The sequence below is a fragment of the Ahaetulla prasina genome, chromosome 1 (genome assembly GCF_028640845.1).
Source record: "Ahaetulla prasina isolate Xishuangbanna chromosome 1, ASM2864084v1, whole genome shotgun sequence".
Taxonomy (NCBI): domain Eukaryota; kingdom Metazoa; phylum Chordata; class Lepidosauria; order Squamata; family Colubridae; genus Ahaetulla; species Ahaetulla prasina.
The window spans coordinates 149,610,345-149,634,519 of NC_080539.1; the positions used below are offsets into that span (position 1 = coordinate 149,610,345).

The following is a 24,175-nucleotide window of genomic DNA, read 5'->3' on the forward strand; positions in this document are numbered from 1 at the left end:
TTACAATTAGTTCTACTGTGCCATCATATTGTGGTGCCTATTGAATAATAAAATTCTGGATTTGATTTCTCCTATTGAGTGACAAGAGAGCCAAAGAACTTCTGTGATAACATCAGAAATCTATCTTTTAATTTTAAGTATCCCAAAACTGGAGGTAAGAGGGTTAAATGATACTGAAGATTAAATACTGAATCCTGAAAATTAATATTCCAGGATTTGTAATGAAAGGAGCTGAAAGGTTTGGTTTAGTGTAAAATCTAACAAATTCATCATGTCTTGATTTGCCACCAATAAATGTCACCTAAACATATTTCTAAATTACTTGGTTATGCCAAATGTTTTTAATGTCCTGTATTAGAATACTAAAGCAACTTGGATTAAAACGACCTGATGCAGTTAATGCTTCAATAATCTTTTTGGGTTATAGGTCAGGTACGTTTTTACAGATTAATCATATGCAAATATTTTTAGAGATGTGAAAGAGTGATTGAAGTTAAGCAGGGTATCATTAAACAGTTTTTGAACTGATTTTCCTGAAAAGCTTGTAAAACTTCAATCCTATATCCATTTGCCTGCTGAGTTTGGGACTTCTGAGTGGGTACCTGCATGGCTATAATGTAAAGCATTTAAGGTAGCAATCCCCAACTTTTCCAGCTTGGCAGACAGGTGGAGGGGGGGTATGATTCACTGTGAGCAGTGGCACACACACAACTCAATTTGCATGAGTTGTGGTTGTGTGTGCCCACCACTCACAAAAATGGAGCTGTGCGCTCACCTACTGCTTGCATAGCCCAATTCGTAACCTGGGAATTTGAGATACCTGATTTAACGTATGCAGAAAAAGTTTCTCAAACTTTTTGAAACTACCTAAAAGTTGACTTATATGTTATGTTATATAGTCTGCACTTGATGGAAACAAAGCACATAATAAATGCATTCCATCAACTCAGTGATGTTAATGAAAATTACACCTTGCTTTGTTCTATTTCTTTAAATAAAACAGAGTTGAAGGGAGTTAAGGTATCACCAAGTCTAATCCTCTGCATACAACAGGATTCACTACATTACCAATAGATGATATATTTTAAAAACCCCAGAGAAGGGGAAGAGATCACTCTACGTGGTAACCTATTCACCTAATTTTCAAAGAACTTTTTTGAGAATATGTGAGATGTTACTTAAATAGGACACTCATGATTTTGAAATATTAAGCAAGCTGAATTCAGGTTCAAAAGATAGGAGACACTAAAGAATAGGTAGCTCCACCAATTCCTTCTGCACAATTCAGTCATGTTTGTTTCTGGATTTATATTTAATGTTTTGGAGAAATCCTTACCCATCAATATTAGGGTTTTTTTTACTTAAGTTAACCTTAAGTGAAAGGTTTTTAAAAAACTTCAGTGCCTGTCATTCACTATTCAACATGCAGTCTTCCTATAACCAATGTCCACAGTATTTTAATGAATATTGACAAGTTTTATTTATAGGGCTTTATTGCAAAGATTCATTGCTATAAAATATCTGTCAGTTGTGGATAGAAACATGAAAACTGATGCTTATGATGGCTTTCTTCATGTTTGGGAGACGGTGAAGTAAACAAACTGCATTTGAATTCTCATAATTGCAGATTATTTTGGTCTATTTTTTATCCTATTTGTCCTCACTGAGTGATCAAAGAACTACATTTGTATATGTGCGCATAAAGGTAAATACCGCCCTGAGTCCCTTGGGAGATAGGGCGGTATATAAATATGATTAAATAAATAAATAATAAATAAATAAAGGTTCCCCTCGCACATGTGCTACTCGTTCCCGACTAGGGGGCTATGCTCATCTCAGTTAAAAAGCTGAAGAGCCAGTGCTGTCTGAAGACGTCTCCGTAGTCATGTGTCTGGCATGACTAAACGCCAAAGGCACACACAACACTGTTACCTTCCCACCAAAGGTGGTCCCTATTTTTCTACTTGCATTTTTTATGTACTTTTAAACTGCTAGGTTGGCAGAAGCTGGGACAATTAACGGGAGCTCACTCCATTACGCAGCACTAGGGATTCGAACCACTGAACTGCTGACCTTTCTGATTGACCAGCTCAGCGTCTCAGCCACTGAGCCACTGTGTCCCACTCTGTATGTGTGTATATGGAGATTTAAAAAGGGAAAGGAAAGATAAATGCAAAGTGAACTTGTCCTCATTCCCAGAACCATTGCCAAAAGAAACTTTGGAAGCTCAGTCAGCTGATACATTTTTAGACTTCATGGGAACTGCCGAGAAGTGTGAGCAATATATAAAAAGCATCTCTTGCAACTGTTTTCCCCATTAAAATGATTATAATTGTTTTGAAACAACAATTATAAAATGGGCAAAATGTTGCCACTTCATTGGATCATTTAACAGTGTTACTATGATTATAGTAGCATAGTCTTAATACAGACAAAATTCTTGATGGCATTGTGGGAAATCTGTTTGCTGCCTAAGGTTTTAATTGCTCTGCTGGGAACAGCATAGAACCCAAGAGTCTGCTACATAGTATTCACTTGACCTTACCATTTTTATAAAAACCTCAAGGCATGAAATCAAGAATCTACATAAAAAATTGAATTCTTGAGCCATGGAATTTTATACTCGGTATGCCTTCATTTGGCTCTATCTATGAAACAAAAATACTCTGAGTTCCAGTTCTATCTTGACTATGTTTTTCTTAACAAACCTGCATTTTGTCAAATCCTTTGTTTTAATTGCATATTAAACATTTTTCTTTAGATAGGAGTGGTGGATTGAATGCAATGCCTAGTTGCTTTTATACTTTACAGAGATAGTTATGGAAGTTTTTCAAAACTGGTACAATTTCATTTTCACTTAGCAGATTTAAATAATTGAGGTTTGATTTGCTTGTTACACTATTCTCTATATTTTTTATCACTGGCCAATGTATGCCATAAACTTTCGAATTATTTTTCAGTTAACATAATTTTAATTTGAAGGTTTGTTTCATTACATGTTTTATTTGTAGTCAATGTGTCTGCAGATGATAATTCTGCGGAGTGTTTTGCAGTGGAAAATTAAAATGCTAGGCTGAACTTATTCATGTTGTAGGTGTCAAATTCTCTAACCTTTGGCATCTTTCTAATTCATAGAGTGCCCTATACCTCTATGGCTGAAGTAATTTCTATTAGAAAACATAAATCATTGCCAAAGTGGATTCTTGAATAGTTCAGGTGCAAATGATTAATACAAACATTCATATGCTGTCATTTCTAATGGAAACCATCTGCAGTATCAAAATAATCTGTGGACATCATCTGTCCCAAAGCAGTTTCTACCTGGTTTGGTTGCAGCTTTTTCTTTAGTCTCCAGAAATAGTAGCTGCTGAAAGATGAGGTCTAATAAGACCGTTCATTAAGTATTCAGGAATAATGAAAATCAAAGATTTGCTGAGAGACGGAACATATGGGATCTCATTCCTTCGTTTCCAGTAGTAACTTCTCATAAGACATTGCTTTACGAAGAGAAAGAGGCAAGCATGTGGGGTTCTGTGCCTTTATATTCATTTGCTCTGGACTATATACCCTTTACAAAAAATAACCTCACTTACTCTGTTTTTTTAAACATGCATTAAGGCATGGGTGTCAAACTCACGTTGATGTCACATGATGTATTGTGACTTTTTTGCCTTTGCGGAGCTGGGGTGGGTGTGGCCTAGCCTGTGTGTGATGCATCCGGCCCGTGGCCGCTAGTTTGACACTTCTGCATTAAGAGAAATGACAAAGCTACATGAAGTTCATGTTTGAAAACTGAACTTGAAACAATTAAGACAGGGATGAACAAGGGTGTCTAATTTAGATGTTTTAATTCAAAAATATTTATAAATTTGCACCTTATCTCAGTAAATTTAGAAGACACTTGTTTGATGTAATATTAAGATAGACTAGCAATCTTTTGGTGGATGTTCCCATAAACCAGTGGTAGTCAACCTGGTCCCTACCGCCCACTAGTGAGCGTACCAGTTTCATGGTGGGCAGTAGCAATTTTGTCCGATACTAAAGCACTTTCCTTTTTTTAAATTTAATTGAGTTTTATAAAAATGTTCATAGCATTATTTAAAAACATTTTCATTAGGTTTTCATCAAATTCCCCGTGACAATTTAAATTTCTGAAAATATACTATTTGTATCGCCCGCGCATAAGTTTAGTTCACGTTACATAAGTGAAACTACATGGCGCTATACTGTGACTGCAAACAAAAGAGCCTTGTCCCAGAATAGCTCGCGCATCTCCCCCACACACCACCCAGCTGTAACAGACAAGCAGAGCTGGTAGCCGGTGCCCCCCCCCAAAACCCAATCCACGATGCGCGAGAGGCATGCGCAGATGACGATACATGGCGCATTACTGTGGAACCGGTGGGTGGTTAGAAAATTTTTATTACTAACAGAGATACAAAAGTGGGTGGTAGGTATAAAAGGTTGAGTACCCCTGCCATAAACAGTTGGGCTTGCAGGATCCAGTGGAAATCATGATATTGCTATGATTTTGGGGCAAAATTCTGGGGAGTTCTTAGTGGGCTTTGGCAATTAAAAAAAAACCCTTTAAGCCTATTTTAGGTCAGAGAAGAGTTGTTGAAATTTTCCTGTTTCAATATTGAAAGAAAGCACACTATTTTTCAGATATGTTCAGCAGGGTTTCAAGAAAATATGCAGAAATTTCAGATTGCCTACCTTGGCGAAGCATAAAGTATCAAGAAAGTGTCTTTCTGTCCCAGGCTGATATTGCATTAGAGTGGGGAAAAGTGGGGATTCAACTGTTCTGTTTTCTAATGTAGTCTATGCCAGACTAGGGGCACTTTACTGAGGCTTTGTACTGCAGGCTGTCGAGGGACAATGAGCTTTACTGAAATAATCCATAAACTCATCCACATTTCCTTCAGAAGGAGGTCCTGGTATCCAGGACTGTGCCAGTTTAGAATAGGTATGTTACTGGGTTTAAAATATTTGCATATAATGAGCTAATGAGTTAAAGAAGGAGCTGTGCAGAATCTGTCCATGAGTTATCATATCTGTCATAGGTTATTTTTCCTATGAGCTAAATATTCTTGACTCTAGCTAAAATTGCACCATCTAGAATTCACCCACTCTTATGTGTAACACTAATGTCTTAGCTCTGGGTCCTTACGGTCGTTTTGAATATCCATGCTCAAAACCCAAGTAAGGCACCTAGAAGACCTTTGCTCTACTAGGATCCTATTCATATGGCTGCTATCTGATACTAGTCATGAAAGAGTTAATGAAGGGGCTTATTTTCGTGGGAAGGCAAGAGAGGCGAAAAGAGAAGTGTCCTGCATTCCCAAAATGCGCCCTGCCAAAAGCAGCCGTTTATATCATGGGTCGTTGCCACATTCCCACACATTTTGCTCCTAATTAACATCCTGCTGGACAGCTGAGCTGTTTCAAACAGGAAGCTGTTTATAGATAACGCTTGCAAACTTGGGCCTGATTTGCTGAATGGTCGAAGAGCAGGAGTTGAGCCCGCTTCAAATTAAAACCTATTGGACTTTTGTAAATACTAGCAATGAGGTCCATCTGTGGTACAGTGCCCTTTCAGTCAGCAGCTCAGCTACAGCGCCTCTTCTCTCAGCAAATCTAAGGTAGGTGATGCTAAGATGATTGTGCCAGCCAAAACCCTGCTTTAAAAGAGAGTAGACTGTGAAACATTTTTTTTTTCATGGAAGCTGGATAAAGAGACTACTGACTTTCAGATCCGGGCTGAGTTGGGGTCAGTCTGGAATTGTTGCAATGTAGGTCATCTAATGTCATAGACCTACAGACTGGCTCATGCCTTTACATATAAAAAGTTATTAAACATCTGAAATCGATTTATATAGTGTTCAGGATTGCATAGAAGTATATATTGTATGCTGTGCTATTATAAAATGAGTTGTTTCTTGGTACAGAGTGTATAGCAGAAAGTGTAAGGAAAAGAGGCAGGTTGGATTTGGGGTTTTTTGAGGAACTATGTAAGAGATAGATAAAATGATACAAAAGCGCAAAGCATAATTTTCACAACTTGTACAATATCTGGAATTGAAAAGTTCAGCCCTGGTTCTTCCCTCTCATGTGTCTCCGCACTGCTAAGCAGTATAGAATATAGACTATGAAGTGTTGGTTAAAGAATGTGGAATATAGTACTCTAAATTTAATTTTTCCTCTCAAGCAGCTGCTAGAGATCTAGAGCATCCTTCCCTAAACCAGTCCTCTTCAAGTAGGCAAACCATAAAATTATCACTTCCAACTAGGCTATAATTTATAGTCTCTAACTTTGAACCCTGATCTCAAGTTTCTGACTACTTTATGATCACTCAGGATTGAATGTGAGCTACCCTGTGGGTTCTCATAAACAAGTTTATTGTACTATATTACTATTGCTAACCAATTTTTGGAACAGATCCCCCTGTTTTGGAAAAAATGTGGATCAATGTTTTAGTACAGTTAGCTAAAATTAAGTGCTATTTCTAAATAAGTCTATTTCAGGAAAAGGAACAAAACAGGAAGGCTAAATCTAAAAAACAAAAATAGAAGGTGGAAGAGTTTTGAAAATAATGAAAAATGCAAATAGATGGGCGGGCAAAGTAGGAAAATGTTATGGAGATGAAGAAAAGAAAATAAGAAAACAGACGATCACAGAAAAGGATGAATTTAAAATATTGCAATTGTTTCTGTAGGCATTGAGAGTTGCCTGTTTTCCCTTTGTTTTCCCTCTAAGGCAAACAAATTTGCACAATGAATTATGTATTTCCCAACTCTAGAACTTTTTTCAGTCCACAAAAGAACAAATAGTATGAAGAGGAATAAGTTACAGAGAAAATAGAATTCTTTGTTTCTTCCCATACCCTTTCTTCCATCCTCCTACAGATTTATTACATTATTAAATACATAAATTTATTAAAGTAAAATTGCAATAATTACATTAAACATTTCAAGACAATGTCCAAAACACAGGTAGATTCTGATTTCTTGATTATATGGAACTGAATGTCTACAAACATCTGTCTGTCCTGGAGACTTGATGAATAGGTCAGTTCTGATAGGCACAACCATGTATTTTTCACAACGCTCCTGATACGTTGCATAGAGTATGATGGCTGATTCAATATATATGAAAGGCTGATGTCAGGAAAGGACAAGCTGCTCTGAAAGTCTATTTCAATTGATAAAATTCATTAACCTGAGAAAAGAATGAAGAGATTAAGCAATAGCTAATTTCAAAATTTTACTGAGAAGAAATTGTATTGCCCACAAGTTTTATATAATAATAATAATAATAATAATAATAATAATAATAATAATAATAATAATAATAATAATAATAATGATGATGTTTTAATTTGTATACCGCCCTTCTCCCGAAGGACTCAGGGCGGTGAACAGGCAAATAAAATACAAACAGAAACATACACCATAATTAAAACAACCCTTAAAAAACTGATTCAAATTTGCCAGAAAGTTTAAAATAACATTACACCCCATAAAAATTTAAAACCCATCAAAGTTCAATTAAAATTAAAATTTAGAATTTAAAATCAGGCCAGTCCAGCCATACGAAATAAATAGGTTTTAAGTTCGCGGCGAAAGGTCCTAAGGTCAGGTAGTTGTCGAAGCCCGAGGGGAAGCTCGTTCCACAGGGTAGGAGCCCCCACAGAGAAGGCCCTCCCCCTGGGGGCCGCCAGTCGACACTGTTTGGCTGACGGCACCCTGAGGAGTCCCTCTCTGTGGGAACGTACCGGACGCTGGGAGATAGAGGCCGGCAGTAGACGGTCCCGTAAGTAGCCCGGTCCTAAACCATGGCCATCCTTGAAAATCCCAGACAAATCTCTTTATGCCTTATTCCTAGAACATAGTTCAGTAATATCACAAAATTACAAGTGTGTGTTATACAATTTAAGAACAGAGGACAGAAAGAGTTCTTGCCATTTTTCCCAGTGAGTACAATGTTCCTATCTTTGTGGAATGCTATATGAACTGATCAAGATTGGTAGAAATAACTGAAAACTGAGGTAGTGTATGCATTGTCATTTTTTCTTGCCAAATTTGCCAAACACAGCTTTTGCTTCATTCAAAAACAAAAAAGATCTTAGTCTTTATTCTTTCTCTTAGTTGACTAAAAATTGCAGGAAAAGGCAATTTTATGCATTTTCCCATCATATCATTTGGACTTGGGATTTTTCCCAAAGATTCTTGCTTTCTCTTCAATTGAATTTTTTACAGCAGTGTAGAAATGTGTTCATGACTTCCCCAGGGAATCTTTATGTAGATCACTCTCATCATGCACTAAATTAAGTATTTCTTTCCAATCCTTTTTTGTGAGTGTGTATGAAGGACCATTCTTTTTTTCTGGGAATTTTGAACAAGTATACCAAGCCAAACTCTTTTCTGTTGGTTTAAATATGGATTGTAAGATCTAGGGAAAATATATGTGTCGCAAAGACTCTCACTGCTGAAACCTGAGTGTCCCTTCCCAATAAAACATATTACCAAAAAGATAGCAACAAATTTTGCAACTTAGCAAGCTATCATATATTAAATATATCTTTTAATATGCTGTAAAGGTTATTTTGTCCTTAGAAGATAGTGAACATATTAGAACCGTCTGAAGTATTTAGAATCCCTGTTAATGGTTTATTCATTTTTCCTCCCTTTAGGAGTAAGGGACAAGCTCATTATGAAGAGTGATCTGGTTTTCTTTGTCTCTGTAATTAGCCTTGCATTCCTGTCTCTGCCAAGATCTGGATATGCTCAGCATATTGCAGAGGAATCCTGCTCTGTTCAGATTCTGGTTCCAGGCCTCAAAGGTAATATGTGTATCTCTTCCCATAAATAGGTCCGACATTCCTTGTTCATTTTTATTGTTCTGATGGCATTCTAGTAACTATTAGCAGACTTGCATTCTCTTAGTGAAATAGGCTAACTTTTCTCTTAAGCTTTTCCTAGTCAGGGGCAATTGGCCTACAATAATGAAATGATCATTTGAGCTGCCACTTAAGCAAACAACCATAGAGGGCTTTGGATGGTCATAAACAATCCATCCACAGAATTCCCAATAAAAACCACACAAATCTTATTTACTATACTGTATATCTTTCTAATTTTTCTTGGATACTGGCCCTTTTCTGCTTTTCGTTCCACATTTATAACAAATTCATTTTCTTAGAACGTACTGATACCTGCACATCAACAAAAACCTAACAAATATTTTATAAGAGAATGGGTCTAATTTGCATAAGCAGAATGTAGAATTTGGAGGACAGTAACAGTCCTTATTTCTCTTTTTTCTTGTCCTTATTTTATAAATATTAATTGGTTTGTTGCCATTCTTGACCCATTCTCTGACTGCATTACTTGATCATTTATTATGTTTCAGAGGGGCAAGGTTAGATAGAGTGGATATTTTGGAAATGGTATGTTTAATTATTAGTGACTTACTCTTGAGTTCTCTACTTTAACCATATTCTATGTTTAGAAGTGCCCAAACTCTGAAAAATATCACTAACTTATCTTAGTAGCTTGATCAATGATTTGATATGTAGTCGTCAACAGGGCTGAGCTCTTTTATCATGAAAATAAGAATTGCCACCAGTGTAAGCAAATGTTAATTTAATTACAATGAAGTTGGGAGGTACGATACAAAATAAAAATGAAGGACAACCTAACACCCTCATACATTTAATGGTCAATTCTGGGAGAAGTAGAAACCCTTTGGGAATAAAGCTTTTTATTCTTGTTCTTTTTACCAAAGATTTTAGAGAAAACTGTTATGTGTGGTATACAAGTCTGATTTTGAGATAACTGTGGAAATATTAAAGGGACTACTGGAATTAGGAAAATCGTCAGCTCTCTTATCAATATAAATATAGCTGAATGACTGCTACAACTGTTGCCCCAAGTTGGTGTTAGCAGCCTCTGTTAATTTTTCTTTTCACAGTATTCCATTAATGTAGATTTTGTATGTGTGGGGGGGTGTGATTCATATTTTCTTTTGATGTCAGGATGTACTCTTTGTATTCTTGTTAACTTTTTGGTGAGCTTATTCTCCATTGTACTGCTTTATTACTTTATTTTTTCAATGAATCAGATGAAATAAATGAATTTTCTGAAGAAACTCATGCCACAATAAAACGTTGTTTAAAATACTGTCGTGCTTCTTAGTGCTTCAAAGTCATCTTCATGAATTCATCCTAAAAGATGGAATCACAGTTGGGTCAGTTTTGCTAGAAATAGCTCCCTGTCTCCAAAATGTAACCTTGAATTGAATCCAAACAGTAATTATAATACATATCCAAAACATTCGAAGTCAAAATGGCCATGCCTGTTTCTTGTATTTTGTTATTTTAGAGTTATTCATGCAATTAAAAAGTACCAGCAATTTTTTTGCACTCATAAAAAAAAACCTTAATTGACCTAGAGTTTATTTAAAGTAACTGAAATGACCTCTGCTTGTTCTATGCTTGAGAAGGGGAATGGGATGCTTGCTTCTAATTTAAATATTCCATTGAGTAAGAAAAGTGCTGTGGATTTCCTATGGATACTGTACTTATTTTTTAACTTTTTAAAAGTATCCTCTATATCAGATTTTTGCAATTTATATCATGTAATAATTATGTCTACCATGGTCTCCAATTAAACTAATTCAGGAGACCAAAAATATTCTGCTCAAACTGTTTCAAGTTTTATCTGTATAACACAGCCAATTTGAAACATTCTTTTGTTCTAGGTGTTAAACAGAATATATTTTCTATTTCATGAACATTTCTATTATTAAATCATTATAGATCTCTAATATATAATCATTTTTGCTGATTTGCATCTCACTTCCTTTCTTATAAAGATGTTCTGCTCATGTACCAGTTGGTCTAATAGTGAAGGTGCTAGCCTAAAAACCAGGAGATTGTGAGTTCTAGTCCTGCTTTAAGCATGAAAAGCAGCTGGGTAACTTTGGGCCAGTCACTCTCCTCTCAGCTCAAGCCACCTCCCAGGGTTGTTGGAAAAAATAGAAGGAAGAAGTATTGGGTATATTCTCCAACTTGAATTACTAAAAAAGGAGACAATACATTTTTAAAATAATCTGGATGTTTGTTCCACAATAGTTGTGAACCAGGGGCTGAGCAATTATACAGAAGAAAAAAGCCTTTAAACATGAAGAATTAAGGCTGAGAAGGTTGCATAGTTTTGTGGGAAAACAGAGAAAGCATTGGTATGATTTGCAAATAAACTAAGTTAGGATTTAGTTTCCTAACTTTTTCATACAGATATTGTAAGATTATAATAACTTTGCATCCTGAACTGAACAAGCAGTCTTTTATTATTGTGAGGAAGCTTGGAATATGGAAAAAAAGGAGGAAATGAAACAGAAATTGACTAACGGAACATAATTGCTTTTCTCAGTTGTAAAATTGACTCTGCTTTATTTAACTCAATATATTTAACAAATCTTGACTAATGTATAGATGCTAGTGTTACCTTTGTCTGAGTTGGGTGGCCATATACATTTGTTTAATATGTAAATAAATAAATAAATGAGTTCAGCCTATAAACTATGTTATGCTTATTCATAATCTGAACCCAGCATATCTTGTTCCACAAAACCTGGGTTAGAACAAGACATGAATATAGGCATTGTTTTCTTCACTCCTTTCCGTTAAAGGGTTGTATGTATGATGGAAAAGCATGGACACATTTTTTTTAAAACCACCAATAACTATATTAATAAAGTCCCAATAGATACAAAGTGCTGGAAATGTGGACAATTAATTAAAAAGACTGATTCTTCAAAAGGAAAAATCTCATATCTTTCTATATCTCCAATATCTTTATTGCTAACCTTACTATTTCTGTTGTCTGAATCCCTCTATACAGTATCACTATTTTACTCTCTTTAGAACTATACTTGTTTTCTACAGAGTTCAATCTGTCTTTTTAAAAAAATTCCTGTTTTCTATCTCTGACCCATTGAAATTACTTTTTTTCTTAATCTTTTCTGTTCTTTGTTCCTGGCAGAGCTTCTTCATTCTTTTCCTACCCCGTTTCCCCCAAAATAAGACATCCCCTGATAATAATCCCAATTGGGCTTTTGAGGGCATAGAAATAAGGCTTATTTCAGGGTTCAAAAAATATAAGACAGGGTCTTATTTTTGGGAAAACACGGTATTTTTCCAAATATTTGCTCCATCTGAGGGAAATGGCTCATTGTTTACCTCATGCCAATATGAGGAAGGAAAGAAACATAGCTTTCTCCCTAGCTTTCTCAGCTGCTGTTTACTTTCCTGTTGCGTCTTCTCCTGTGTGCTGTCTAACTTTCCCCTTTTACTTTGACTTCTGGGCTTTGGTTCTCTTTATTCAGCCTATGGCTGCAGAGCTCTCTGGCAACCATCCTGTCCTCCCTCTGTCTTGCCTCATCCCAATGCTGCTGTTTGATTGGCACCTGGATTGCCCTGATGATGAGGGAGGGTCATGAAAGGAGGAGGAGGAAGGAGCACAGGTGCTTCTCACCTGCTCTAGCAGTCTGTCCTTGGACACTTTCCCAGATTGCTTCCTTGCCTTTCTGGAATGCCTCTTCCTCAGTGAAAAGCACTGATTTCTACGCACCCCTATTGTCTTGATCTTTCTCAATGTCAAAGAAAGAATATGGGTCCTTATAGAAGAACAAAAATAGTCAATAATAATAAATTGGGGTTTTTGTGTGTGTTTGCTTAATAATGTATATGCTATTTCTTATTGGTCCAATCTTTGCATCTTGACCCTTACTTTGGAAATCACACTGGAAGTAGTTTATTTTCATTTCCTATCGATCTATGGTTAGAAAAACTGCACTGCTTTGCTCAGTCTGCCTGAACAATTGGCAGTGTTTTGAAAAAAACAAAAAACAACAACAGTCTGCTAAAATCTGCCACGCCAGAGCTAAGAATTATGCATGATTCTGAGTTCTAGCAATAATTGCTCTTTTATCAAGGAAACGGGAACACTGAGATATAAAACTAAAAAAATGAAAGCTCGAAGGAAAAAACAATCCCAAATTTGTTCATGCTTCAGCATAGTCTCTCTAATTAAAAGCTGTAGTTATAATGGTGAAGGAGATTGATGAAGAAATGCAGTGAAGCACAAAATGGCCAACTTACGAAGACTGCAGCTAATGTAAAATCTCTAAAAAGTCATCAGTGTATGAGCTAAACTGTCGGGGGTGGGGGGATATCTCCCTGGCTTAGATGTACACTAATGAGATATAGAGTCTTTCATCTGTTGGCTGAAATCCAATGTGTCCTTGACGTCTATGCAAACTGAGTCTTAGTACTGCAGACCAATCATATTTCTTCTGAGAGGTGTTAGAAGTAGTTTCTGAGAGGACTAAGAAGTTGAACCAAGGACTACATCATCTGAAATGACCATATGTCTGAGATGCTATTACCAAAATCTAGATAGCATGAGAGATACTGCTGTTCCCTGCAATAAACGTGTAGCTGCACCTTACTATTCCTTCCTTGTTTTTAGCTACACTTCTGCACTTCTGCACTATTGCTGCCAGCTACCCTCAGTAAGGTGAAGTACATGTTTACTGGACCCGTGTCCTTCCTGGTTAGTGCTGGCTGCTCAGGAAGTGACACGAGGCTGGCTCCAGGGGATTATAAATGCTTCTTTGGTGGAAGGGGTTTTTCCCCGCCGCCTTGAAAGAGGCGGTGGTGAGGCCCCTCCTCAAGAAGCTTTCCCTGGACCCAGCTATTTTGGGAAATGATTGTCCGGTCTCCAACCTTCGCTTTGTGGCGAAGGTTGTAGAGAGTGTGGTCGCATGGCAGCTCCCCCAGCACCTGGAGGAAACTGTCTATCTAGACCCGTTCCAGTCCGGCTTCCGACCCGGTTATAGCACGGAGACGGCTTTGGTCGCGTTGGTGGATGACCTCTGGAGGGCCAGGGACAGGGGTTGTTCCTCTGCCTTGGTCCTATTAGACCTCTCAGCGGCTTTTGATACCATCGACCATGGTATCCTGCTGCGCCGGTTGGAGGGATTGGGAGTGGGGGGCACCGTTTTTCGGTGGTTCTCCTCCTATCTCTCTGACCGGTCGCAGACGGTGTTGACGGGGGGGCAGAGGTCGTCCTCGAGGCGCCTCACTTGTGGGGTGCCTCAGGGGTCGATTCTCTCGCCTACCCTGTTCAACATCTATATGAAGCCGCTGGGTGAGGTCATCAGTGGTTTCGGGGTGAGTTATCATCTGTACGCTGATGATACTCAGCTGTACCTTTCCACCCCGGACCACCCCAACGAAGCGGTCAAAGTGCTGTCCCGGTGCCTGGAAGCTGTACGGGTCTGGATGGGGATAAACAGACTCAAGCTCAATCCCTCCAAGACGGAGTGGCTGTGGATGCCGGCACCCCGGTACAGTCAGCTGCGGCTGACTGTTGGGGGCGAGTTAGTGGCCCCAAAGGAGGTGGTTCGCAACTTGGGCGTCCTCCTGGATGGACGGCTGGCCTTTGATGAACATCTGGCGGCCGTCTCCAGGAGAGCTTTTTACCAAGTTCGCTTGGTCCGCCAGTTGACCGGGATGCCTTATGCACGGTCACTCACGCTCTGGTTACATCTAGGTTGGATTACTGCAATGCTCTCTACATGGGGCTGCCCTTGAGGTGCACCCGGAGGCTACAGTTAGTCCAGAATGCGGCTGCGCGAGTGGTAACGGGAGCCGCTCGTGGCTCCCACGTAACACCACTACTCCGTAGCCTGCACTGGCTTCCTGTGGTTTTCCGGGTGCACTTCAAGATTTTGGTTACCACCTTTAAAGCGCTCCATGGCTTCCTGTGGTTTTCCGGGTGCACTTCAAGATTTTGGTTACCACCTTTAAAGCGCTCCATGGCTTAGGACCCGGGTACTTACGAGACCGCCTGCTGTTACCTTATGCCTCCCACCGACCCGTACGCTCTCACAGAGAGGGTCTCCTCAGGGTGCCGTCCGCCAAACAGTGTCAGCTGGCGGCCCCCAGGAGCAGGGCCTTCTCTGTGGGGGCACCGACGCTCTGGAACAAACTTCCCCCTGGCTTACGTCAAGTGCCTGATCTTCGGACCTTCCATCGTGAGCTCAAAACACACCTATTTATTCAAGCGGGACTGGCATAATAGTGTCAAATTTTAATTTGGGGTTTTATTAATATTTTTAAAATTTTAAAACTAAATTTTAATATTCAGCCTTTTTGTAATTTGCTAGGTTTTAAATGTTTTAAGTTGTATATATTTCGTGTTTTATCTTGGCTGTACACCGCCCTGAGTCCCTCGGGAGAAGGGCGGTATAAAAATTTAATAAAATAAATAAAATAAAATAAATAAATAAGGAGGCACTCACATTAACAGTGTTGAACTTTTTGCTAAAGGATAATTCATCCTTACCTCAGACAATAACCTTGGATAGACTCTGGATACTTGCTAAATGTGACCTTGACTGCTGCACTTCAGACAGTACATTCCTTATATTGTCACTCCTAAGGAGATTAGATTTAATTAGTATTAGTATTAGTATTAGTGTCTGAAGGTATTTGAAGGACCTTCACTGTTTTGTTGTGCAATGACTCCTTAACTTGTTCTATACTGTATTATAGGTCAAGGAACCTGATATCTCAACATTTTTAAAGAAAAAAATAACAGAATAGGCACTGAGTAAATGTAGAGTATCTGATCAGTAATAATCAGTTGTTATTACTGTAATTGCAATAGCTTTGCCTAGATGAGTGTTACGCCTGATGGTCATCCTGTGATTGTATAGTAGTGATATTACTTACTAAACATGTTTGATATTACTGAGTAAACATGTTTGGAAAGAGTGGCATATTATCTGAAACAAAATAATAGCTACTAGCTCAGTAATGATGTAGGTTCTTGAAGTATCTTCAGATACTCTAACTAAATCTAATCTAGTCCTTAGAGGAGAAAATATAAGGAATGTTCTGGGTATGGAGTGCAATCAATAGTCAGGTCACTTTTAACAAATAATCAGGCTCTATCCAAAGTTATTTTCTGAAGTAGAATGAATGAGTTCTTCACCCTAAAGCAGTGTTGGTGAACCTTTTCGGCACCAAGTGCCGAAACGGGAGCATACACACGTGGGGGAGCACCGGAAATCGGAAGAGCAGGTCTCCAGGACGCATGTGCAGGAGCACTGGAAATTGGAAGAGAAGTTCCCCGGTGCGCATGTGCACGCCGGGAAGCTGAGCTTTCAGTTTCCGGCATGCACATGCACACCTGTCACCTGGTATTCCAGTTTCTGGCACGCATAGTGTGTGAAAACCAGCTGGCTGGTGTGCATGTCCGTGCCGGAAACTGGAAGAGCAAGTTCCAACAGCTGGTGTGCCCGGAGAGATGGCTCTGTGTGCCACTTCCAGCACACGTGCCATAGGTTTGCCATCATGGCCCTAAAGTTCAACAGTGTTAATATAAGAGCATCCTTAATGTGAAAAACCTGGACAATCACAAGATAACAGGAAAGAGGGACAGAGAACTTTGATTTCTTCTTGCCATCTAGTTGCTTCAGACCAAACCAAAAGCCAAACTACTTCCCCCTTCTATTAGTTGAAATTTGTATATAGCTTTCTCTTAGACTTACTTCTTGAAATCCATTACGTTCCCATTGTCTATAAAGTTTGAAGTTCTGTAGCAAAACACCTATTTTTTCTGTTTTCCTTTTTTAAAAAAACCTTATAGATGTAAACATTGATAGAAATGCTGAAGCAATGAGAAGAACACTACATACAGAGAGACGACGAACAATATGAATGATGCTGTCATTTTCATTACAAAAATTGAATTATGACCATAATACCAATGAATTTTGAATAATTTGTTTGGTTTTACCTTATGTTTTATTACATAATAGGGGAAAATGGAGAAAAGGGGGAAAAAGGTGCTCCAGGCCGTCCTGGAAGAGTTGGACCTCCAGGGGAAAAAGGTAAATCTTATTTTACAAATGGATTAAGCATTGGATTAATATTGCTTAATAATAAATGGAGAATATACTTTTTGTGTATATTTTTTTAATATCACAGTTGCATATATAGGTTTGTACCTAATTAAACTCAATGTTAAGTTTTTGATTTATTAAAACTACCATGCATGTGGAATGGTTTATTTGAGAATTACTGTATATTGTGTTGATTGCGTTTTGTAGTGGAAAATATAAAATATTGAAATATTTAGATCTGTTCCTCCTCTTTTGGTGCCTAGAATTAGGAAAGTGTACTAGCAATTGCGGGGGGGGGGGGAGATAGGGAGTGGACAAGCTAACAGCAGCCCAAAATGACACAGAGTTGCAGAGCAGACCTCACCCTGATTGCAACAGCAACCTCATTATTGTGAAAGATGCCAGATCTTGCCTCAAATAATAATTGTTTCTGGAGAAGAGGAAAAATTACTGCTTGAAAGAATTAAAGAGTTAAGAATCACGCTGTCATCTGGAAAAGTTATTTGTTTTTTGTGTTTGATAAACTGCAATTCCATATTTAGCCTTATCTTCAGAGGGAGAATGTTCCATAGTTCAGATGCTAGAGGAAAAAAGGCATATCTTCTGGGCCCAGCTGGCATTCTTTAGGCAGTGGGATCCTAAACATGCCCTTCCAGCCTAACAAGATTGGAAGGATAGGAAAGACTGGGAGAAACATTTCTCAAGTAAAATTTTCCAAAACCAGCAGTTTGCAATTCTAATTTGTTGTCTCTGAAGCTTTAAGCTCTAAGGAAATGACACAAGCCAATAATAACGATGGATTCATTTTATCTGGAGCTTTTTTGTGTTTATAAACACATGCTGGTTTGAATTATCATTATTGTGTTAACCTTTTCTCTTTAGCACGTATATTCCAAGCAAATATGATGCACTCTCTCTGTGGACCATGATAACTGGAAGTCATTCTTTCAACACACATTCTTCCTTTCCTTTCTATCCTCTCTTTGCTCTTGCACATTCTGTTCCTTTCAGCTTTAACTAGATTTAGTTTTAATTAAGACATGCTACAATATAGACAGATACAATGTTAGAAGTTCATAAAAACAGAAGTCCTTTTAATTTTCTTTTTATTTTTTTATATTATAGGAGAAGTGGGAGACAAAGGGCAGAAAGGTAGCATGGGGCGACATGGAAAAGTTGGTCCCATAGGCTCAAAAGGTATATTTTTCTTCATTCTGTATTAAGCTTTGAAAAATATATTGTTTAATTTTCACTATATGTGTGTGTGTGTGTGCGCGCGCGTGCACCATATTTCCCCAAAAATAAGCCCTAGCTTGATTTTTACATGTGCGTCTAATATAAGCCCTAGTTATGACCCCCTGCCCACTCGGTTGCACCTGGTTGCAAAGGGTGAGGAGAGGCGCATGGGTAAAAATCAAGCTAGGGTGGGTATGGGGGGGATGGAGCTGCCCCACATGCCCCACAACCATTTAACCTTCGGACAGTTGCAGCCAGCCCTTGCACACTCCGACACCTGCCACACCTTGCCGGCCCACTTCTTCTGCAGCTGCTAGCCACCAGTGGCGCACGTCATGCCTGGTCTCCATTTCACTGTCAGAGGCCTTCAGGAAAAGGCTCTGAAGCCACGAAACGAGCTCCAGATTGATGAATGTGCACCCCGACTTCTGTTTCACTGTCAGAGGCAACGTCCAAGCTCATTTCTCGCTGCCGAGGCCTTTCCTGAATGCCTCTGATGGCAAAATGAAGCTGGGGAATGCTGCAAGTCAATCTCATGAAGGCCTCAGATGGTGAAACGGAGGCTGGGGGCGCCAGACACAAGCAGCAGCAAGCAGCCGCAGAAGAAGTGGGCTGGCAGCAGCCACATGGGCTCCTGCTTGGTGGGGCTCTCAGTGTTGCCGCCATGAGGTGAGACAGTAGAGACATCCCTTGAAAATAAGGCATAATACCTCTTTTTGCCTCATTTGGAGGTGGACGCAAAAAAAAAAGACCAGGTCTTATTTTTTGGGAAACACAATGTGTTTAAAAACTAACTTAAAAGCCACATGTAAGGAAGACTTAGAAATAAAATAAATGTATGAATTTGAAATAAGATAAATGTATGAATTTGAGTTTGTTGATATGGGTCAAAGAAAATTATAGATATTTCTTCCAAATTAACTGATTTATTAACCATGCTAACCAGTATATTTTAAATTAGTATCAGGAAAAATTTAATATATTGATTAAGGCTTATTATCATATCCTTCAGGACTTATTTTTATGATGAATTGTCTTTTTTCTTAGGACAAAAAGGAGATAATGGAGATATAGGTCCACCTGGTCCTAATGGAGATCCAGGTAAATTATATCAGAACTGGCTGACTATTAGAACAGAAAAGCCCTGCTTAAACACAGGTAACAGAAAAAAGGTTATTATTCCTATGGTCTTCTCCATGGGAAGCCTGTGTAGAGAAGATGAGCACTTGAAACCAGAATAGAACAATCAAAATACAAATTTATATGACTTTTAAACCTGGTTGTTGTTGAACACAGAAGGAAGAGTATTATAGTAATGCGCTTATATCTGGTTTACAGGATTTTTGTCAAAATTGGGTTGGCTTCATGGAAAAAGAATGTTCCATTAAATAGGCCTTTAGACTGCTCTTATACTTTTTAGGTATTCCTTGTGAATGTGGCCAGCTACGAACAGCCATTGGTAAAATGGATAATCAAGTGACCCTGCTGACAACAGAGCTGAAGTTTATTAAAAAAGGTAGGAATGTTTATGGAAACATATTTCCCCTCCTAAATATAAGGAATTGCTTTCAGAAGAACCTGGCTTGCTTTTTAGTTGGTCAGCTATGTCTGTCTTATATGGAATGCATTAAGTAAGTTTATAGAAATGCAAGTGGTCACTTTTCAGCACTGCCCTCCCCCGCAGCTGTTGCTGGTGTGCGTGAGACAGATAATAAGACATACCTGCTGGTGAAAGAACAGAAGCGGTATGTGGACGCCCAACTCTACTGCCAAGGAAGAGGAGGGACACTGAGCATGCCCAAGGATGAAGCCACCAATAATCTTATTGCTTCTTACATCAATCAAGCTGGCCTCAGCCGAGTTTTCATTGGCATTAATGACCTTGAGAAAGAAGGCAGCTTTGTCTACTCGGACCGATCCCCTATGCAGACCTTCAACAAGTGGAGCAGTGGTGAACCAAATAATGCTTATGATGAGGAGGACTGTGTAGAAATGATCACCTCTGGGGGCTGGAATGATGTGGCATGTCACATTACAATGAATTTTGTATGTGAATTTGACAAAGAAAATGTTTAATAAAGTTTCCCCCTGTCAGGCTCTCTATATGAATTTCTTTGGGGGAAGGTGAATAATTTGGGCAGTCCAACTATTGTCATCAGTACTCCAATCTCGGGATTGATTTTATATGGAAGTTGGTTTCTTGTTTATGAGATCCTTTGTATCAGTGTGTAAAACAATCCCAAGATAATTTTATCTTCATCTATCCTTTCATTCACATTTTTTCCAGCAATCCCATCATCAACACATACATAATTTTTTTTTTTGTTTGTTTACATTTATACCCCGCCCTTCTCCGAAGACTCAGGGCGGCTTACAATGTATAAGGCAATAGTCTCATTCTATTTGTATATTTTTTTACAAAGTCAACTTATTGCCCCCCCAACAATCTGGGTCCTCATTTTACCTACCTTATAAAGGGTGGAAGGCTGAGTCAACCTTGGGCCGGGCTCGAACCTGCAGTAATTGCAGGCTCTGTGTTTTAATAACAGGCTTCTCTATTGCCTGAGCTATCCCGGCCCCTGATTAAATTAAAAAGTTTTGTTAAAATTTCTCTTTCTTTTGTGCAGGTTTTGAGTATGGACCTTTCCCTCTATACTTGTAAGTATAGTGGGGTACAGGTAAGAGAAAAGTAATGTAGGAAATAAACCTTATTTATTAGATATGGCTATTTATAGTTACCCACTGTGGAGAAGGAAAGTATTATTTCTCATGGGTTTACTTCACTCTTATTTGGCATTAGGATTTGTTTTTGTTATTAATGAAACCATTTACGGAGTTTTAATCTTAGAAAAACTCATTTTTTCAGGATGACTTAGAATTAACTCCTCTTTTTGTCATTTTACCTGTAGAAAATACGAACCCACGATATGTTTAATGGTTTTGCCTCAAAAAATTATTTCTCTTTGTATGTATCAGTATATACACATGCAGGGAATCACATTGTTTAGCGGTCCATGCAACAGGTAAAAGTGCGAAATATATCTTGCATAGCTGAAGATATATGGCTGACTAGGTAGGTTCATTCCTGTGCAATACACAAAGAAGTGTCTAACAATGTAATAAACTGTTTTACATAGCAAAGCTACTCAGAAATCCACTAATTTTTTAAATGAAGACTTTTACCATTTTCAATAGGACTTTGTAAAAGTGCTTCCCAGCTGATTACCGCTGTTGTGAAGACTGTGATATGGATAGAAGTTGGCACACAGGAACATAAAAAAAACTTTTAAATGCAGCATTGAGAAGTTATTGAACAATGGTAGTAAAATGTAAATATCAGGAAAAGCAACAAAAGATGTTAGTTTGTAAACTAAACCTAACCCTATTTGCTGTTAATGTGATGGGTTATAAGATGTTTAGAAATATATATTAGAATTGTACAGCTGTAAATATAATCTAGGTATTTTTAGGTATTTCAAATATCAATTCCCCTTAGAAGGAAAGAGCAGTGATGATACAATTTTCATTCCTGAAATAAATATGGCCCACATTCAGGCAATGCTTAGTGAATGTTTGAAATCACTGGGCTTAAACTTAATTCTGGTCCAGAAACCTATACCTTGAGCCAAAACCCTCAATTACTTCACTTTTGAGATGAATAAAAGATAAACAATTCTTTTAGGATATTTAAATAATATGTCTATGATTTCCATTTTTATACAAAAAACTTACTCTTTAAACAAGAAATCATCTTGATGTGGTTTCATAAATATATCTTCAGGAGAATAGTAATTTCTGAAATTTAGCACACTAGTTCCTTATATTCTCTAGTATATTTAATATTTAACATTTAAAACATTTGCAGCTGTAGATTTCCTGGACTGAATTAATTTAAGTGAACAGTCCAAGTAGCATTTAATACTCTATAACTTGACAATAGGAAATTAAAAGAAACATTATAGAAAGAATAAACTATTTTCTTGATTTAGTAGCTGGCATGCTTATATCTATGTATGTATGGTTAGGGTTAAAGAAATGAATAAGCAGATCTCTGTTATCCATGTGGTTTCATGATGACCAGGCGTGGGCTGCGAAGTCTAATGAGCAGCAGATGGCAGCAAAGATTTAATGTTTTAAAAATCTATAGGTTATTATATAGTACAATAGTTGTAATTTTTGTATCCAAGGTCTGATAATATATAATTTTTAAATGGCTTTTCTTTATTCTTGCCATTGTAGGCAAGGAGAAGCTGAGTATCACCTATCCTGGTATTAAACAACAAAAATTTGAATTAATTTATCTAATGTTAACCATTACTCCATCTGAGACTAAGATTAGTTACAACTATAAATTAACTCTAGTGAAATTCTGTATCTGTAATTAGGATGACTGAGTTCTTAATCCCATGACAGAAGCATATTCAACTGAATGTAATGTGCTTCTACCTGGGTTACAATTGAGGAGGTGCACATGAAATGACTGAAATCAAAAATAAATGTAGCATGTTCTTATTTCATCAGCACAAATTAATCCATATGAAGTCTGAGACAAATCCCAGCTGTAAGAAATGGATATTAATTTAATTGGCTCCTCAAGGTTGCTAGTGTTGGAAGTAAACTGGGATACGTTTATTAATATAAATGAGCTACAAAATTAACTCCAGCATGCAAACAAAACTTAAAACTGATTAACTGTCTCTGCTTGACTTTTGGGGAATCCTACAGCTTCTTTACCACAAACACTATCAGTGGCTTATAGCAGCACAAGGAAACAAGTCAGTTAATGATTTTTAGACATGTGTATGGATAACAAACTGCATATGCTTATTTAATAAACATAATTAATAAAGATGTTCCATTTGAATATTTGCTATAGTTTGATTATAGTTCTGGTTTAGGTTCACTTTATTTTGCTATATTAAACTTTTCTACATTGACCTACATTGTTATGGCATTTCTAAATAAGTCACTGAATCAGCTGTACTGAGCTGCAGGGTACATTAGAAACAAAACATTTTCAGTTTGCATGACTCTTCCTTGCTACCACTATACCAATGAGTCCTCACAGACTGTTTCAGTGTGTTGCTATAGGCTAGTAGTAAAGATGTTACATAATGACTTGGAGGACCCACAGAAGCAGATTTGATAAATGGGTAGATCTTTAGTTCTCAACTTATCTCACAAAGTGATTGTGAAAAGTGAAGTTCTATGTAGTAGTGCTATTTAGTGCTTCAAATTCACTTCCCTAAAAGTGCTTCTGGGGATGTGAACATAATTAAAGGAGTTATATTTTTCCCTGGATCATATGACAGTTCCAGACGACAAGGTCCAAGAAAAAATGAAATTTCTTTAAAGAATTGCAGACAAGCTGCTCAATTGGCATTTCCATGTGCTCCAAGCTATTTTTTTGGAACTGAATCTGAAATACTTTATGGCCCACCGATGTACACAATCTTGAGTTCATATAGAAGAAGAAAAATATAAAGGACCAAAACATTTTTTTTTCAAAAGTAGGATATTGATCTCAAAAAATACATAAATACCTAAAATATAATATTTGCATATTTAGCATAATATAGACAAACTGGCAATAGGTTCCAGTAAATGATATTTAAGAAACTTTCAAATCCTAACAATCAATGATTCTAAGACTGAACATATCTTTCTGAAAAACTATTGTTAGCAACTAACACATGAACACACAATAATTTTGTTTTTTGTATGTTTGCTTTCAAAATACTTATCAATATCTTATGTATAAGAGAATAAAATGTTTTATCTTATTTTGTTGTGAGTTTTTCTTTTGCCCACATTTAACTTTCTACAAAAGCTAGAATCTGATAGTGTACCAGTAATAAATTTTAAAGAGAATTTACCTGGTAATTTATTTAGTATCACAAAGTTTGACTTTTTCTTCTATGACCATTCTATTTTCATATGTATATTATACTTCCCATGTAA

The 24,175-nt window shown here is 37.5% G+C and overlaps 1 protein-coding gene across 5 annotated transcripts; it reads left to right on the plus strand.

Moving 5' to 3' along the window:
• Positions 1–21: 21 nt before the first annotated feature.
• Positions 22–23,956, plus strand: COLEC11 (collectin subfamily member 11). 5 transcript variants are annotated; one of them, XM_058177941.1, is made up of 7 exons: positions 22–5,642; positions 8,752–8,843; positions 16,895–16,966; positions 18,104–18,175; positions 19,262–19,315; positions 19,635–19,730; positions 19,881–23,956. In XM_058177941.1, the coding sequence occupies exons 1-7, from the start codon at positions 5,500–5,502 to the stop codon at positions 20,288–20,290; spliced, it is 939 nt and encodes a 312-aa protein (XP_058033924.1). In that variant the 5' UTR covers positions 22–5,499; the 3' UTR covers positions 20,291–23,956. The 5 variants fall into 5 exon arrangements, with proteins under 5 accessions (XP_058033924.1, XP_058033935.1, XP_058033951.1 ...); XM_058177952.1 differs by having other exon boundaries at positions 19,899–23,956; XM_058177968.1 differs by having other exon boundaries at positions 5,503–5,642; positions 8,694–8,843.
• The last annotated feature ends 219 nt before the right edge of the window (positions 23,957–24,175 follow it).

Bases quoted from the DNA above. Each gene is read 5' to 3' on its own strand.
- COLEC11 (XM_058177941.1), top strand. From the start codon at position 5,500: ATGGTCGAAGAGCAGGAGTTGAGCCCGCTTCAAATTAAAACCTATTGG. The intron at 19,316-19,634 runs GTAAATTATATC...TATACTTTTTAG, and splicing joins TGGTCCTAATGGAGATCCAG to GTATTCCTTGTGAATGTGGC. The intron at 19,731-19,880 runs GTAGGAATGTTT...GTCACTTTTCAG, and splicing joins GCTGAAGTTTATTAAAAAAG to CACTGCCCTCCCCCGCAGCT.